Genomic DNA, 17023 nt, shown 5'->3' with positions numbered 1-17023 from the left:
TTGTCGTTCACCTGGTAATAACTATCACTAATACTCCAAGCAACTGCCACCCATGCCTGCCTTTTTACCTAGACCAGATAAAACATGGAGTGGTGTGCTAAAGGCTTCATGGGTTAAGTGAAACTGATGAAAATAGTTGATAATTATTGCAAGGTTCAAAGTCCTGAACAAACATATCACTAACTGGTAACTACTACCTTCATTATCACAATTCTAACATGCATTCCGAAATGGGACAATATATGAAATAAAAATTGTTAAAGAAAATGTTAATCTAGGAATATTTTCATAACCTGTTCAAAGAGAAAAAAGACCCAAAAATTATGTTTCTAAAGGTTTGTACACTTCCTGCCTCAAATAATTTCTGTAATGAGAAATTAGAAAATAAAAATGTCAGCCAAGAATTTCCAATGTAATTTAGGAATTTATATGCAAGAATTCAAACTGTTTGTAATAAACTGGATTGTTGTTAATTGAAATTGAAAAGTCTGGCCGTATAATCGTCACCCTACTGTTGTTGCATGAACAAGTAAACAATCTGCAAAATTAATTATTAGTCAGCAATTAGTATTAAGTCAATTAATTTTCCACTGTTAATGCTGAAACACAACAAGTCCATCAGGTTAGCTAGCTATTGTTACAATTTAGAAGTCAAACAACAATTGTTTCTGTTGTTATCAGAAAATGTAATTTTAAATTACATTATTTCAGACAAAGCTATTCGTTTCTAGTTCATTTTACAAACAAGAATGTCTGAAGACAAACTCATGATGTTTTCTAATAACCTAAACTGACTGACAGAGTTAGTGAGGGATTTTATCTCGAAATGCAAACAATGTTGTTTAAAACTACAGCATATAGAAAAATATAAAAATCTTTGAAATATGCCTTTAATGAAGCATTTACATATGATTCTCCCTGCCCATTTTGAAAACAAAATCGAATTCCTAGCCAATGGACTTTTTTTTCTCCCCTCAAAACCATGATTCCAAACTAGGGTATTGATTTATTCATCGAAGTGGCTCTACTTAGTAATCAGAAGGTGCTATTCTCCAGAGTCTTCCATTTTGCACACTTGCTGACTGGCCTCTTTCCACACTAGATTTCTTTGATTCAGTTGCCAAGAAACTCCTTCTTTTTAAATTTAGGGACAACACATTGCTTGTCTCCCTCTCCTGGGTTGAGATGACAAGCAAAGATCAATCATCAATTAAGCAACATAACTGAGAACAAACAGAGCCCCTACAACTGAATGCATGATTGAACTGTCAAATAGTCTTAAGGCCTTGATCTGGCTTCTAGCAGATTACAGTTTATACTTTGTACCATGAGACTGGAGGAAGCACTCGTTACATTTGGAAGCCTGTTTGGAATTAATGTAGTACCTTTCATTTAAGTATATTATTAGGTCACAGTTTCATTTTCCATAAATTTTCAGTTTTATAAAGAACCCTTCTTAAAGGAAAGATGGGAAACTGGATTGGAACAGCAACCCATACTAAACTAGATATAGTTACAAACAAACTAGGAGCATGTTATTCATAAAATCAAATATTCAGTTTGATTTGAAAGAGTACACATAACTATCTTTAATACTGCATCATTTTTTCTAGAGTTCCCATTTTGGATAATGGCTTCAGGTCATCTGTCCTTTAAGAAATGCTCTGAAGGATTACATACACTTAAACCATCTAGAATTTTAAAAGCAATTGATAATGATACTTAAATACATATTTTTAAATGTATAACTTCAAATAAAATAGCAATACCTCAGGATATCCAGAAAACAATCTTTTTGCAGGATAGAAAGTCAAGGTTAACACTAATTTAGATTATTTGATGTGGTTGGAAACAACTTCCACCTTTCCCATGTACAACTATTTAAGAAAGTTTAAAAAGATTACATTGAATTCAAAAAGATACAATAGGCAAATTTTAGGATGTTGAATATTTATCTATTTCAGGTTTTTGTCTAAATCCTGGTTAAAAACAGAACCTGCTGCTCACTGCAAACACAAAAAAAAACTTGCCTTAGTGTAAAATGGTTGTTACTTCAAGTGAAAATACCATCTTATTTAGTTATGTGTGATTCTTTGAGCCTCCCTAAATCTCACATTTATTTTTTGACAAACACACAGTACATCTACATCTTGCCAAAAACTGTCCTGATTGGAGTAAAACATCTGCAGTATTAAAATGGCACATTTGAATAAGATGGTAATATGGAATGTTAAAATTTGATCTTGATTTCTACAGAGGAAATGTGCGTATTGAAATTTCTACCCAAACGTTTATACAGTTGAAATTTTATGCATAATACCACTTTTTATGTTTAAACTGGGAAACAAAAAAGTTCACTACATAAGCGATTGAGTACTCAAACTATTTTCAGCATAGTATATGAGATGTGTTGTTACGATCTGCCTAAAAAGGTACTAAGAGCAGATTCAATAGTAACTTTCAAAACGGACTTTGATAAATACTTCAATGGAAGAAAATAGCAAGACTATAGGCAAAGAAGGGGATTGGGAATAACTGGATAGCTCTAAGAGCCTGTATAGGCACAATGGGCCAACTACTCTCCTCCTGTGCTGTAAGATTCTAAAATTCTATCATATGAACTTTATGTTTAAAAAACAATTTCCATTGATATAATTTTAATATAAATCATACCCGACCTTTTAAATGTTTAGAGAACAGATACATTTTGGACAAGTGACTAGAAACACCCAAATATACTGCATGCATCAAAATGGAAACATTCAGATAATTCAGTTTAAAAGCACAATTATAATATGTTCTAGTTGGGGAGGTGGGACACAATCTTGGTATGATATATGGAGTGTTCAGTGCAATTTGGGGCAAAGTAGGATTAACTCGGTGTTAAAACATTTTGAAGAAAATGACTAATTTGTTTAGAAGATAAAACTGGTCGATAAGCTGATAAAACTAGTGCTGTATTCAGATGCTCTTTGTGATAGGACAACAACTGCACATGCTTGAATAACAATAATGGAACCTGGACTCGTTGACTTTGTAGCTTCGCTTGGTATTATATGCTTCAATATGTTTCAAAAGTAAAACAAAAATCTGGATTAACTTTATGTTAATACACAAAGGCGGCCCTATAAATTTCAGTCACATCTCTTGTCACAAAGATGTCATCTGAAGGGAATTGTGTCAACTTGAAAAACACTAATTTCTTTGCCATTGATTTTTTTAGTAGGTTATGTTATTAATCTAGCTGCCTAGACTTTGACAAAAAAAAAGGCTAGTTCTCTGCATCCTGATTTTGTACTGCAGGCTTGTTTCCAGTATTTGTTGACCCTTCATAGCGTTGTGATGCAATGGCTGCCTGGTGGGACATACTCTTTCGAACAATATCTCCTTTTCGCCACAAAGTTATTTCCTATGTGTAAAACAAAACAAGTAGATTTCTGTTACCAACATTTCATGATGTTAAAACAACATTGTGCTTCCAGTTAAGTACTTTTCCTGGAACATTAAAGACATAAACACTACATACAAGACATGTTATTGATGTTACGGAGGCTCTATATAACACTGTTTTTTTCAAAGTATGCCAGTAAATCAGACAGAAACACCATTTAACAACAAAAGAATCATAATTAAAACTTGCTGAAATGAAATCATGTCAAATGTACTGAAACACATGTTGCTTAGATAGCCAGCTTCTCAATGAATAAAAGATATCTCCGGTATCTATGTTGCAAAATATTTTTCACAATTCTAAACCACAACAGTGGTCCTTTGGTTTCCCATATACAGATTTGGATACACCATGGTTCACGATAGATGTTCCTATGATAATTACATTGATCAACAGGTTCGTGGCAATGTGACAGCAGTAACATATGACAGACATTTACAATGGCAAAACAAACACTGGAGACAACCTTGATATTACTCAAGAAAAACTAAAATACAACCTAATGCAGATAAGTTTACACAGGATACGTAGAGGAGAATTTAGGCAGTTGGATAAGTATGTCAGTTGATGGGTTGTGGGTGACCATCCTCACTCCAGCTTGTTTTATTGATTAGATTAGATTACAGTGTGGAAACAGGCCCTTCAGCCCAACAAGTCCACACCGACCCGCCAAAGCGCAACCCACCCAGATCCATTTCCCTACATTTACCCCTTCACCTAACACTACGGGCAATTTAGCATGGCCAATTCACCTAACCTGCATATTTTTTGGATTGTGGGAGGAAACTCCGTGGAGCACCCAGAGGAAACTCACGCAGACACGGGGAGAATGTGCAAACTCCACACAGTGTTGCCTAAGGCGGGAATTGAATCTGGTCTCTGGCGCTGTGAGGCTGCAGTGCTAATCACCGTGCCACCCATCTATTTTTTTCTCTGTAAACAAAACATGCTCAGAAAGCGTGGCATAATTTGGCTGCTCCAGGAATTAGCAATGGCCACTGACTGGTGAAGGTGATGTTTGAAATTTGCTGTCTAATGAAAGGAACGTTGATGGGTATGATAAATTCTAAGCAAACATATGGTACGAAACAATCAATAAAAAGGTTCTATAGGCTAGCAATAGAACAGATTCTTCCATGGATTACAAACAAACCAGGAACAATACCATTCTCTTGCAACCTGATTTCTATACACAACGCAATCTGTCTAACAGCAATATTGTAAAGATGCCAATGAGCTTGGCATTTTCCCAATTCAATTTTAAGAGAAAAATAAGATGACTATATCTGTTGGTTTGCTGTCAAGAGAAACCACAAAGTCATGGGCATTTACCAGATGAAAGTAACTTCACCTGCCATGCAGAGCATCGATCTTTAAAATAATTCAGCTTGGCTAAACATTTTCAAAGTGCTTCTATCCCAAAAATGCGATGTTTTTTGGAAGCCCAGGGCTGCACCCAGTCAACTTCAAGCAATGGTTGTATAACAAGTGCAAAATTTATCGCTCTCTAAACTATACAAGTAATTGCAGGCAATTTTAAAGACCGTGAACTATGATTAAACCACTTATTTCGTTAAGCTATTTAAGATCATCGAAATTCTTGTACCAAAATACTGGTTTGGAAAAAGGTTATTTTGCAGTTTCAAAAACAGTTTAAATATTGACTGCTTTTGAAATTTTTTATTACCTGTTGATTTATGAAATTATTGAAAAGGTAATAAATGTGGTATGAAGTTTTTTTTGTTTCAGTAGATCTTTAACCATACTGGACAACATGCTTTGACTGAATCTATATCATGCTTACATTACAGAGTGGTCTACAAAGTTCTGTACTGAAAAGCCATTTAACAACAGGAAGATGAAATCTAGATGTTATTAAAAGTTAGTGATGTGTGCCTCCTCCTGTGACTATTAAAGGTACAAAATTTGCGGTCATTTTAAGTTAGATTTACACATGTAGTGCACCTTAATGTTCTGGAGGAAGGGGAAAAATGGTTTAAAAGCTGTGTGCTTGAGTCCAACATTTTATAGATGTGCAAATTAGGATTTTTTTTAAAAAAAACTATATCTGTCTTGAAAATAGCTTCAGCTTGTAGAAAGAAAAATAAGTGCAAATAAAACCAATGTGAGCAATCTCAGAGAACACTATTGTTGGGCTAACTCTGTCAAAGGTATAATTTTCAACAACAGTTGCCGTGACTGTAACAGGAGGAGATAAAGGAGCCTCTTTGCATCTGGAAGCCCACTCCTGAGAGTATGTGTAAGTGGTAAACCAGACATGAGCCTGGAGATAATTCGATAATGTCTGCCAATAGCAATTAGGTATGCTAATAAAAGATGGTAAAGTTAAAGCACATGTTCATCACTCAATGCCTAGTTAATTAGTACTGACCTGTTGTTTGAAATATCTCCTTTCCTCCTCATCAATAAGAACGAGATTAAGGTAGTATCGTACAGAGAACTTCTTGTTAATATCCCGCATTGTTGGAGTTAACTCATATCCAGCCAGAAAAAGCCTGATAGGTATGGACTCACCTGTAAAACAAAGATTTATTCAAAACAATATACAAATGAATTAATCAAAATTATAATTTTTTCTTTTCCATGCAATAAATAGGAGACATTAGTAAGAAATACTTTAGCCCTGGTCCTCAATACTACTACAATGCAACTTTTCTGGTTTTAATCCAACATGACATGACCATTGTCTGTTACTGGTTGAAGTGGCAAGAATGATGATAAAATGCTTCCTACTCTTTGATACAACATAGTAACTGGTGATTCAATCAGTATCACTACAATTTTAGTAATGATTCAAAACCACCACTCCTGTGCTTTACAAAGTGAAAAGATGAAAGGTGATATTAGAAAGATAATTGATAGTATTTATGAATATTTGAATTTTTAAGGATATTTATATCACATGACAGTTTCGACTGACTGAGCCATATTTATCTGCCTGACTTACAATGACAGTGCTATATTCGTAATGTGGTGGTGATCAGGTCGGTGCTACAGTACAAATGTTAAAATGCTGATTACTGCTGGGGACATCTATTTTAGAATTATTTTCCCAGTAGTTCTTTGCTTTTGAAAAGGATTGAAACCTGAAGAATAAAAAGAGTAGAAAAAAAGTAACATAAGAAAAATATCTGACATTTTGAATGGAGTTGCCTTGCCACATATTAGCCAAACTTCATTCAAGCACAGAGATACCACTGTGAATTGTCCAGGAAGACACATTTTGTTCTTTAGACAAAGTACAAATCTAGTTTCGCTCAAAAGCTTTGAGACAAACCTCTGACTGGGGCTCCATCCATTATTTCATACTTTGCTATTGTATCATTTTCATGAAATACATTTGGTCCAGTTCCTGTAGTTTCCCTTTTTATGATGTCAATCTCCATATGCTTGATCTTGATTCGAACCAATAAGAAATAGATCTTTCCTACAATCACATCCTTCAAATGATACCTAGAGTTAGAAAAGACATTAGGACTTGTATAATCATAGCTGTTCCATGGTTTAACACTGGACTACTCCTTTTCCCTTGATTGTTTCAAAATATTATATGCACTTCTGTGCTAGAATTCCATAAGATAAATTGCAAGAAACAAAGAAATATATGTAACCAGAAAATAATTTTCATGCACCATTCTTAGAACTGAAATGCAAAACAAGAACAGAAATGATGCTGCAATTCTCCATAGTTTAACACTTTAAAAGTGCAAGTCCTGTCAACTCTAAGAATACACACAATTTCTTCCTTAAGATGATTGCTGAGATTCTGTGTGCATATCAGACAGTAGAATTGTAAATATTCAAGAAACATCTTTTCATTTATTAGTAATGCTGCTCGCAGAATTGGAATTAATTACAACAAATTCATTTTAAATGTACATTTTGCTTAAATATCTTTGGCCTTTCAAAAGTTTAATTAGTATGCCTTTTCTTTTAAAAAAATGAATAAGATAGAATAGCAGACTAAACATAAATCCCACACTTTTGGGACCTTTGTTCAGATTATTAATAACAATTTCAAACCAATAAGCAGATTTGACACACCAAAAAAAGTTCTAATATAAATTGTTGTTACGGAGAATGGAATTAAACATTACTAAAAACAGAAACAAAGTCAAAGCTTTTTTTCGTGCACTTATTATGTTTGACATGCAAGAGATGAAATGCCAATTTCTAGAGCATAAGAGGGTGCTGATTTTTGGATTATGGTTGGCATGGAGATGCAGCAAGACCATGAAGAAATTCAGACCAAGTAGACAGACTCTGATTGGAAATGGTGTTGCCATAAGAAATGCAGCAGTAATTGGCAACCTCCTCTTTGTGATCCTTTTCGGAAAAAAGGTGCAATGTATAAGTGCATTTCTTTTGTCTAAATAGTACAGGATCGTGTATGTTAACGTATATAACTTGTGTACATGAAAGCAGCAGAATGTGAACCTGGCTGATCATCTTAAATTGGTTTCTGGTGTAATTCTTTACACAGTCAGGATTATTTGGCAAACAGATGTCTAATAGCTAACTCAAATCTCCTATTGGAAGTGGTATTCTGAGGTTTATAACTGTGGGATGATTGAGTATGAATGGCTTGAATAATCTAGATATCCGGATTCACACCAATACTGAAATTCAAATACTATTCATTTGCTTGGTAGGCAAAATGTCTTTGTGACTTGACAGAAGCATCCTATTACTTAAGAAACCATTTGCGAGCTTAACCCATATTAGCAGGGGAAGATAGCTAGCTTCACCTGCTCTTCAAATCTGGGATAACTTTTCCTTCCTTTTCATGAAGTCTGTGCGATATATAACAAACGCTGATTTGAAAAAGATAGTCTTATAAACTCATGAAAGAGCTATGGTCATGTCTGGCCCTGAACAATGCTTACTACCTCAAATAACCTTGGAAGCCATTCTAACATTCTTTGTAAAAGTTGGTATCCTCTTTCCAAGTTTATTTTTCTGCATGCTAGTCCTGATGAGTGAAAGATGAAAAGCTTCAACTTAGTATCCTTTTTTTAAAAAAGCAAAGCAGAGATTAGAGATCCGGCATAATCACTTGGCAAAATTTAGTGATAAATAATCTGTTAGCAATTATGTTTAGGTTTGGGTGTTCATTATAAAATTCTCTTTATCCTAAATCATGAAATTTATTTTACAAACAGGAAGGCTGTTTTAGTTCCTTGCTTGGATATTTAATACAACTGAATCTAAAAATAAATTGCACGTGCAAAATGATCAACTAGTTACTGTAACCAGAGGCACCACTCCAACAATGTCATGAGGACACTCGACATGTAATAAGGGAGCAAATTCTCATGCTACATCATCCTTTGGGAGCCATCAATATCTACGATTCCATCAGGTCTATTAAAAATGAATGTTTTGCAAAATTTTAACAATTAAGGAACTTATAAGAAACTGCAGTAACAGTCTATAGAATAAACGCAATATTGCACCAATACTAATCAGTGTTTCATCTGAAAGAAACCTAATTCACCACCTGTATTCTTCTGAATTTATACCTATGAAATATACTTTGCTGTGTATTAATACAGGGACAGTATTTCATACACTGACACATTTTTAAAACAGGCTAACTTTTAAACCTAAAAACAATTAAATGATGTGAAGACAAAGTAAAATCTTAAGTGCAAGCAAATTTTCAATGTAAGCTCTAATGCAGTACACCAAACTAAGTTTCTTCTTTTAAGCAAGACATTCAAAATGTAGAAATTAAATTTGGCATATCTTAAAGTAGTCTGAGAAATGAGCACAGTGCTCATGACTGCAATTTTACAAGCTCCAACTAGTAAAATGATGTTCTTCGGAAGAAAGTGAAGAAATCAGGGCATTTTGAAGTAGATATAATTAAATCTACCAATTTAGAAGGGAAGAAAATTAAATTACTTATACTTTCACCTAAGTGTTCAGTGTGAATAAAAATTGATATTTTAAACTAAATTATTAGGAAGTGTATTCTTCTGAACTACAATACTGTTCTATACTTTGGAATTACAGGTCATGATTACATATGTTTTATGTAGAAAATTTCCTGTGACTCTGAATTTCTGTGTGTGTGGCACTGTCAATGCTGTATTTTTATACGTCCCCAAGATGATGCTGGTTGGGTCCCTTCTGAATCTGCTACAGTACTTGTACTAACGGCATACACACAATGGTGAGAGGTTAGGGAATATCAGGATTTTGAGCAAGCAAAATACATACAAGTACATGTTAAGATAGTTTGTAATGGAAGTGATCCTGCTATTTGTTTCATTCATGATAGCATGAGCTGGAAAATCTTTGCAGCCCATTCTTCAGCTAATAGATATTGCAAACAGTTTCTTGTAAAGGGGAAGACACAAAGTCTAGTGGCATCCACTAAGGTAGGTGCCTGGTTCTCGGCAGTGTTGTGCCTTCTTCCTGCATCCAGATGGGGGAGTATGTCTCCTATCGCATTGCTGAGTTGTGTCTTATGCAATGCAGTGAAGTTTTAAAGGTTCAGGAGTGAGAAACTTGCCTCACAGTTGTCAGCCTTTACATTGTTCTTCGAACCGTGGTTGCTATGGTTATCCAGTTTAATCAATGCTGATCCTCAGAACAGTGGGGACCTTAGCATGAATGGTGCTGTTGAAGGTGGTTGAGGAGCAGAGATGATTACACCGCAACAACTCAACATTACCTGGCATTGACATGGTGCCATTTGCTAACCTAAGCCTACGGGGAGAATGCTGGTAAGTGGAGTTGAAATGCCCATCAGCCATGATTGAATGGCGGAGTGGACTCGATAGGCCGAATGGCCTTACTTCCACTCCTATGTCTTATGGTCTAGGTGTTGTGTAAATATGACAGTAGGTTTGCACAGTCTTCTTCATTATAAGGAGTTGAAGCAACTCAACAATAGGAAATTAGAAATAAAGTGACCTCATGAAGAAGAGATCTTTAAAGCAACTAAGGATGGTTCACTTGGTGGGGGGGGGGGGGGGGGGGGGGGGGAGAAGAGCAGGGGGGCTGCAGTAGCATCTCTGGTCTCCAAAAGTAATGGTCACTTCTTTCTCAAGCCTCTAGTTGCTCAGATTATAAATTGAAATGCCCATCAGCCATGATTAAATGGCAGAGTAGACTCAATGGGCCCAACGGCCTTACTTCCATTCCTTAGTCTTATCGTCTTATATCTCTTTGCCATCTACCAATCTAATCAGGCTCCTTGATATCATTGGTAGCTATTCTCAGCTCTCCCCTGTTATTCAGAACTTGCATCCATTCCTGGATCTAAATTGCGAAGGTGTAGGAAATTATATAGTTCTGACAGAATCTAAATTAAGCAAGTAGCAAGTTTTTGTTTTAAGAAAAACAAGACATCCATAAGTTTATAGATGTGTTGATTCAAGCTAAAGGTTCACAGATCAGAATATGCTCCTATTTATTAATGCAATTTTTTTGAACTAATATTTCTAGTTTTTGAGAATCCTAAGTAGACATAACACCACCATCAAGCTATGGATGGAGTCAGTGGTGGAGAAGACAACTTTACGGCTTTAACTTGGTTCTTAATAAGGTTGAATTCAAAACACTTTTTTTTAGTAAATATATGACTGTACATGAAATTTCATGTGCGCTGGGATGTATCATTTCCTATAGTTGAGGAAAGACAAGTCCATCTGTTTCCAAAACTCTGTTTACACTGTGACTAAGGCAGTCATTGGCATATATAAAGTACAAACTGATGCTTTTTCTCACCCTGCTCAGTACCAGTATCCACAGTACCTACAAACAGCATTTCAACAAAGTGCAGGAGTTTGGTTATATGGATTAAAGTCAAGAAACACCAGTTTCTGCTATAAATCTTATATTTACCATCCAGTAAAAAGACAACTTGTATCACTTTTTGTTTGTTTGGTCAAAATCTGCTTGTGGTAATGCTAGGGAGAAGCAGCATCACTTCTGTTAATGACAGACACAGGAGTTCACTTGGAGCTTCAAGGGATTCACAGTCTCCATTTTGTCTGTTCATTGAACTGACCACCTTTTAAGAACTTCACCTTCAAGATTCTATTGACTTCAATCTTAAAGAAAATCAGGCAGGGTATACAAGAGGTGGTTAATTTCATACCAGCAAAAGTTAGAATTGCTCCCAAGAATCTTATTGAGAATTGGACCCCATACTCTTTAAACTTCCTTCAATATTGCATGGATGTATGTTACTCCACCACAGTCAAATCCACAAACAGTGAAATCCTCTTGTACAATTCTGAAGAAAAAAAATTGCATATATCCAGATCTGTTGATAAGTGTATGGCTGCTCCATGTCTGGAGAAAAACTCAATCATTAAGTTGTTAGAAATTAAAGGACCTGATTTTAACTGTGCAATTGGATGGGCTTTGAGGGAGTTAAAGTCTCATCCCAAGTCTTTCATATTTTGTCTTAAAATACGTGCAGTGCTCAAAAGCATGTTAGAACTTTGCAAAATTTAGAATTATGTTTCTGACCTTACACCCTCACCCTGCCTCACTAACCACCTCTCTCAAATATTCTACTACTTGAAGTATCCACTTGATGAGATTGAATCTGAGGTGGGGGAAAAAATCACAACTGAGCTGTATCTTCTCCTCATTCAATATTACACTGCATTCAGTCTTGGCTGCTTTCTTCCAAACTGCCTAAGTTGAAAATGCCAAATCTACTACCTTTCTGCATTTAGTGTGTGCACAACTTGAATCCATATTTAGATGGATGCATCAAATTTACAAACTGACTAAAGCACATTTTACATGTAACTTGGATATAGCCAGATTGCAGAAACACCCAGGCCTAGTTAGTAAAAACATACCTCTAAACCACAAGTCTGATTATATGCAGCTTTCTTTCATTCATCCCAAACTACTATCTACAACAGGATTTCACTGTACATACTTTGACTTGTTGTATTCAAATTCAATGTGCAGGCAGTCTTCAATCCCAACTTCCATTTTGATGGATGAGTTCATCTCAGGGTAGGTACTGAGGGTGTGAACAACAATGTCCATTTCCTTCGTAATATCATTCAATCTACGGCTGATGGTTGCTCTTAGAAAGTACCTGAATTTTAGGGAGAAAAGAACATTGTGAGCTTTTCCTTCAAAAAAAAGATAGATTTAAAATCTTTCTTCTGATGTTCATTATATCTCGAGAATCAATATCTACTGACGTTCATTACCATATTCATTTTTTTTGGTTTTGTAATACATTGCAAGACTACCTTTATGGGAGAAAGTGAGTACTGCAGATGCTGGAGATCAGAGCTGGAAAATGTGTTGTTGAAAAAGCGCAGGTCAGGCAGCATCCAAGGAGCAGGAGAATCAACGTTTCGGGCATAAGCCCTTCTTCAGAAGAAGAGCTTATGCCCGAAACGTTGATTCTCCTTCTCCTTGGATGCTGCCTGACCTGCTGTGCTTTTCCAGCAACACTTTTTTCAAGACGACCTTTATACCTTGAAGACTTCCATCAGATCATTCCTTAATCTTCTAAATTCTAGAGAAAACAGAGTTTTTTAAATTATATATTCCCTCCCCATAACTTAGCCTCTGAAGTCCAGGTATTATTCTTGTAAATCCATCTTGTACTCCTCCAAAGCCTTCCAGAGGTGTGATGCCTGGATCTCCTTACAGTACTCCAATTGGGATCTCACTAGGACAGCATAACTTGTGCATCCTTCTACTCCAGTCTTCCAGATAAAAAAGCCAGCATTCAAGTAACTTTGAAAACAACAAGTGCTGGAGATCACAAGTGGGTCAGACAGCATTCATGGAGAGAGCGAACAAGCTAATATTTCGAGTCCAGGTGATGCTTTATCAGAGCAACTAGACTCAAAACATTAGATTTCTCTCTCTCTCTCCACGGAAGCTGTCCGACCACTTATGATCGCTAGCATTTCTTATTTTCAGTACAGATTCCTGCATCTGCAGTAATTTGTTCCTTCCATTAGTCTTCTTAATTATAATATTCCATCCATGATATGTTTTTATGCATTCACAAAAACATTTCAATGCAAAATCTAGCTAAAAATGATGTGCCATAATACTGATTTTCCAGGAACTATTTCTGTAGCTAGGAAAAACATTAGAAACAGAAGGGATTATATTTCTCCCATGTGAGACCTTTCATTTAATGGTCACACCTCTTAAATTTTTTATAGGTGTTTTGGGGGGCAAACTTGCCCACTGTTCCCATGAATAGGGGCATTTGGTGTAATGCTTCTTAACTAGTTATGATTACATCTATGGGGCAATGAAGAGCAAGAGAAAGTATTGCAACTCATATTACTGAAAAATGAATAGGTGGTTTATCTTTATTAGAGAACACACTCCAAGAATGGTGTCAAATTTACTAAACATTAAATAAAAAAAGGGTGGGAGAATGCAGCTGTTACTTGTATGATGAAACTGGGAGGAAATCAGATAAATTGACCTGAAAGATATCATACAGAGAGGTAATTTCTTTGGATTTGATTTGCTGTAATATGATGGTGTTGGAAAATAGATTGAAACTTTATCATAGGTGTTTTAAGATTTTAAAAAAAGCCTGTTCCATAGGTAACTTGGTTTGTGTTTTTTTTTATGTTTGTCTCGTGTAATAAATTTCTGTTGTGTTAAAGAAACTTTGCAGCCCCTAAGACTGGGTTTCAGTGAATGGCCACCACATTAGGTAATTTTTTTTAAAAAAATGATGTTACACATCAGACTTCATGACTTTTCCTTAAGTACTATCAGCTGGTACCCTAACACTTAAATCTAGTAACTTCACAGTACCAAACAAAAAGCATTAAAAAAAAGTTAAAACATTTAAATCCCTCACACAAATCCATGATAATATTTTGTTGTACACAAGTTACTGGAATGAGTTTTTACCACTGAGACACAGGGTGCCATTCAAACCCTTAAGTAAACAGATGAGACTTCATGCCAAAGTGATCATGTTTTAGAAGTGACCTGTATGATTAGATTAGATTAGATTACTTAGTGTGGAAACAGGCCTTTCGGCCCAACATATCCATACTGCCCCTCCGAAGAGCAACCCACCCAGACCCATTCTTCTACATTTACCCCTTCACATAACACTACGGGCAATTTAGCATGGCCAATTCACCTAACCCGCACATCTTTGGACTGTGGGAGGAAACCGGAGTACCCAGAGGAAACTCACGCAGATACGGGGTAGAATGTGCAAACTTCACACAGACAGTCGCCCGTGGTGGGAATGAAAGGGAAGTGGTCAGCTCTCCAACAGTGAGCTGTGTGGGAACTCTCTCTTTCTGCCCTTCCAACATCAATCTGTAAGCATATCTTCCAATTTTAAACTGTTTTTTAAGGGGGTTTGCTTATTGGGACTGTTGTGTATATTCAGAACAGCAAAATTGAGTTTGGATAGACTGAGTTCTGTCGGGATTCTTTATTCTGTTATTTGCATTTTATTGTGTAATTTTGTGAATACATTTCTGGCTGTTTTAAAATCTAGTAGTCAACCTAACTAACTTACTCTGGTAATTTTCACTGTACACTCACCAAAACAAATTGCAAAGTTATGATCTGGGTTGCCTGCTCAAGAATGTTTTGAGTAGTCTGGCCTAGCCCATAATTTCCATTGGCCTTTGGATGAAGGTATTTTCTAACAGAACCTTGATTGGAGTAGAGAAACTATCAAACCTATTAAATAATTTTAAAACACTAATTAAACCACCCGTCCTTTTATATGCTAGGGAACACAATCCTAGTCAACATAACCTATTCTCATATTAACCTTTTCACAGGTAAAAAGCAAATTAAATGACTGATGGCAATTAAAGTTCTTTCTAAACAGTAATTAACTTAGGGAATATATTTTTCACGTGGTGGAAGCAAAAAATATTCAAACATTTAAAATAATAGTTGCAGTGATGGTGGCCATTCATTGGATATCGAGTTAAAGTCTGTGAGTTGGGAGTTAAATGGTTTTTCCCCATTCATAATCATCACTATCTTTAATGCATGATATTTTTAATTCCAGCTTATGCTTTTTAAAGACACCACAAGAGGACAAGATTGAGGAGGCAGGCAGGGCTTACCGTAACTTCACATTCTGGCCAGTGTATGATTCATAAGGCTTTTCTACATGTGTAAACTCAAAATCAAATGTCTGGGACTGTGTCATCTCACCAGGTCGGGCCAGGTCTTTTACCAGAGACACAAACTCATGGTGATTCCCTCGGTCATAGTACAGTTCTGTTAACAGAAAACAGAAAACTTTATTTATATACCTCTTGAGGCATTCAAACATTTGAGAACTTTCCTTTCCCCTTGAGCTTGCCTCTCACAACCACCAGTTTTTTTTTCAAATTTTCATGGTATAAGCTCAGAGTTTTTCAACTTGCTTAGTTTACATTATCCAGTCTACTGAAATACAATTCAACCAAATTTGCAATGACTCTCACAACACTAGGGAGACATTCTTCACAAAATCTACTCTCAAAAATTTGAAGGTTTTCAGCAGTTCACAATTTTATTTTTTTTCAATGCAGGTTTTTTTGCTTTATTCCGTAATTTGCTGCCCACTCATTCATCATGCAAAACAAAAACTTCGCTTTTTTGGAATTCCCAAACAGATATTCAGACAGGGAAAAAAGAAACAAAATTGCTTACAAATTCTACTTTAATCTGATACAACATTTATCATAATTGACACAGTAAATCCGTTTTTCTCAAATCCAGTTTCAAGTTCTATCTTCTTCCATCATTGCCTTTTTGATAAATCAATCCAATGCAAACAATTACTTCTCAGAATTATTCTATAATTATACAGAATATGTAGAACACAAAAATTCTGAATACTGCTCTGATTTGTACAAATACACAAAGCTATGCAGACATTTTATACTGACTTGAATTTCAAAACGTCACTGTCTATACTTTCCTATATTTGTATTTTTATACTTTAAAAATTCAGCTGCATATCACAAAATCAATGTTCAATATTTTCAAGCATTTTCAACTGTTAGCTGATCAGATGCCTCCTAGTTCATCACAATTCATTCGACAGCTAACCTATTTACAGTAATTATATTGCCTTTAGCAAAGCGACTTCAGTACAACTGGAGCACTAGAATCTATCCACAATTGGAAAATTACATAGTTACGGTCCTGTCTGGGAAAAAAAGGATAAATCTCAGAGTGATGCAAGATGTCATTAACAGAGTTATCAAATGACACTTATTCATTAACAGCTGGTTAATTGCTACTCAGTTGGGTTTTACCAGGGCCATTATGCTCCAGGCCTCATTGAAACCGGAACATGGACAGAACAGCTGAATTCCAGAGCGGAGGCATGACAAACTACCTTTCACAGCATTTTCCACAAGTACGGCACAAAGCAGCCCATAAAAGCTGAATTCAACGTGAATCTGGATTGAAAACTGACAGTGGGTTGAACAATTTCGAAGCGCGAGCACATCCCTTGTTAGTATTTCCCCACCCCCATGCCCTCAGATCCTGCACTGTATGGGTTGCTACCAGCACAGTCAGCTGATTTTTGACTATTTG

The 17023-nt window shown here is 35.8% G+C and overlaps 1 protein-coding gene across 1 annotated transcript in view; it reads right to left on the bottom strand.

The window, feature by feature from the left end:
* Positions 1–876: 876 nt before the first annotated feature.
* The window catches only part of LOC132829478 (vacuolar protein sorting-associated protein 26B-like), a 37569-nt gene continuing 21422 nt past the window's right edge, over positions 877–17023 (bottom strand). The window contains exons 2-6 of the mRNA XM_060846683.1: positions 15553–15709; positions 12387–12551; positions 6750–6925; positions 5844–5986; positions 877–3409 (exon numbers count right to left, since the gene is read on the bottom strand). Of these exons, the coding sequence (XP_060702666.1) occupies positions 3272–3409; positions 5844–5986; positions 6750–6925; positions 12387–12551; positions 15553–15709 (779 nt within the window). The 3' untranslated portion in view covers positions 877–3271. The remainder of the gene's footprint in view (positions 3410–5843; positions 5987–6749; positions 6926–12386; positions 12552–15552; positions 15710–17023) is intronic.

This window comes from Hemiscyllium ocellatum, chromosome 29 (genome assembly GCF_020745735.1).
Source record: "Hemiscyllium ocellatum isolate sHemOce1 chromosome 29, sHemOce1.pat.X.cur, whole genome shotgun sequence".
In the NCBI taxonomy this organism is placed as follows: Eukaryota; Metazoa; Chordata; class Chondrichthyes; order Orectolobiformes; family Hemiscylliidae; genus Hemiscyllium; species Hemiscyllium ocellatum.
This window is presented reverse-complemented; position numbering and strand designations above follow the sequence as displayed.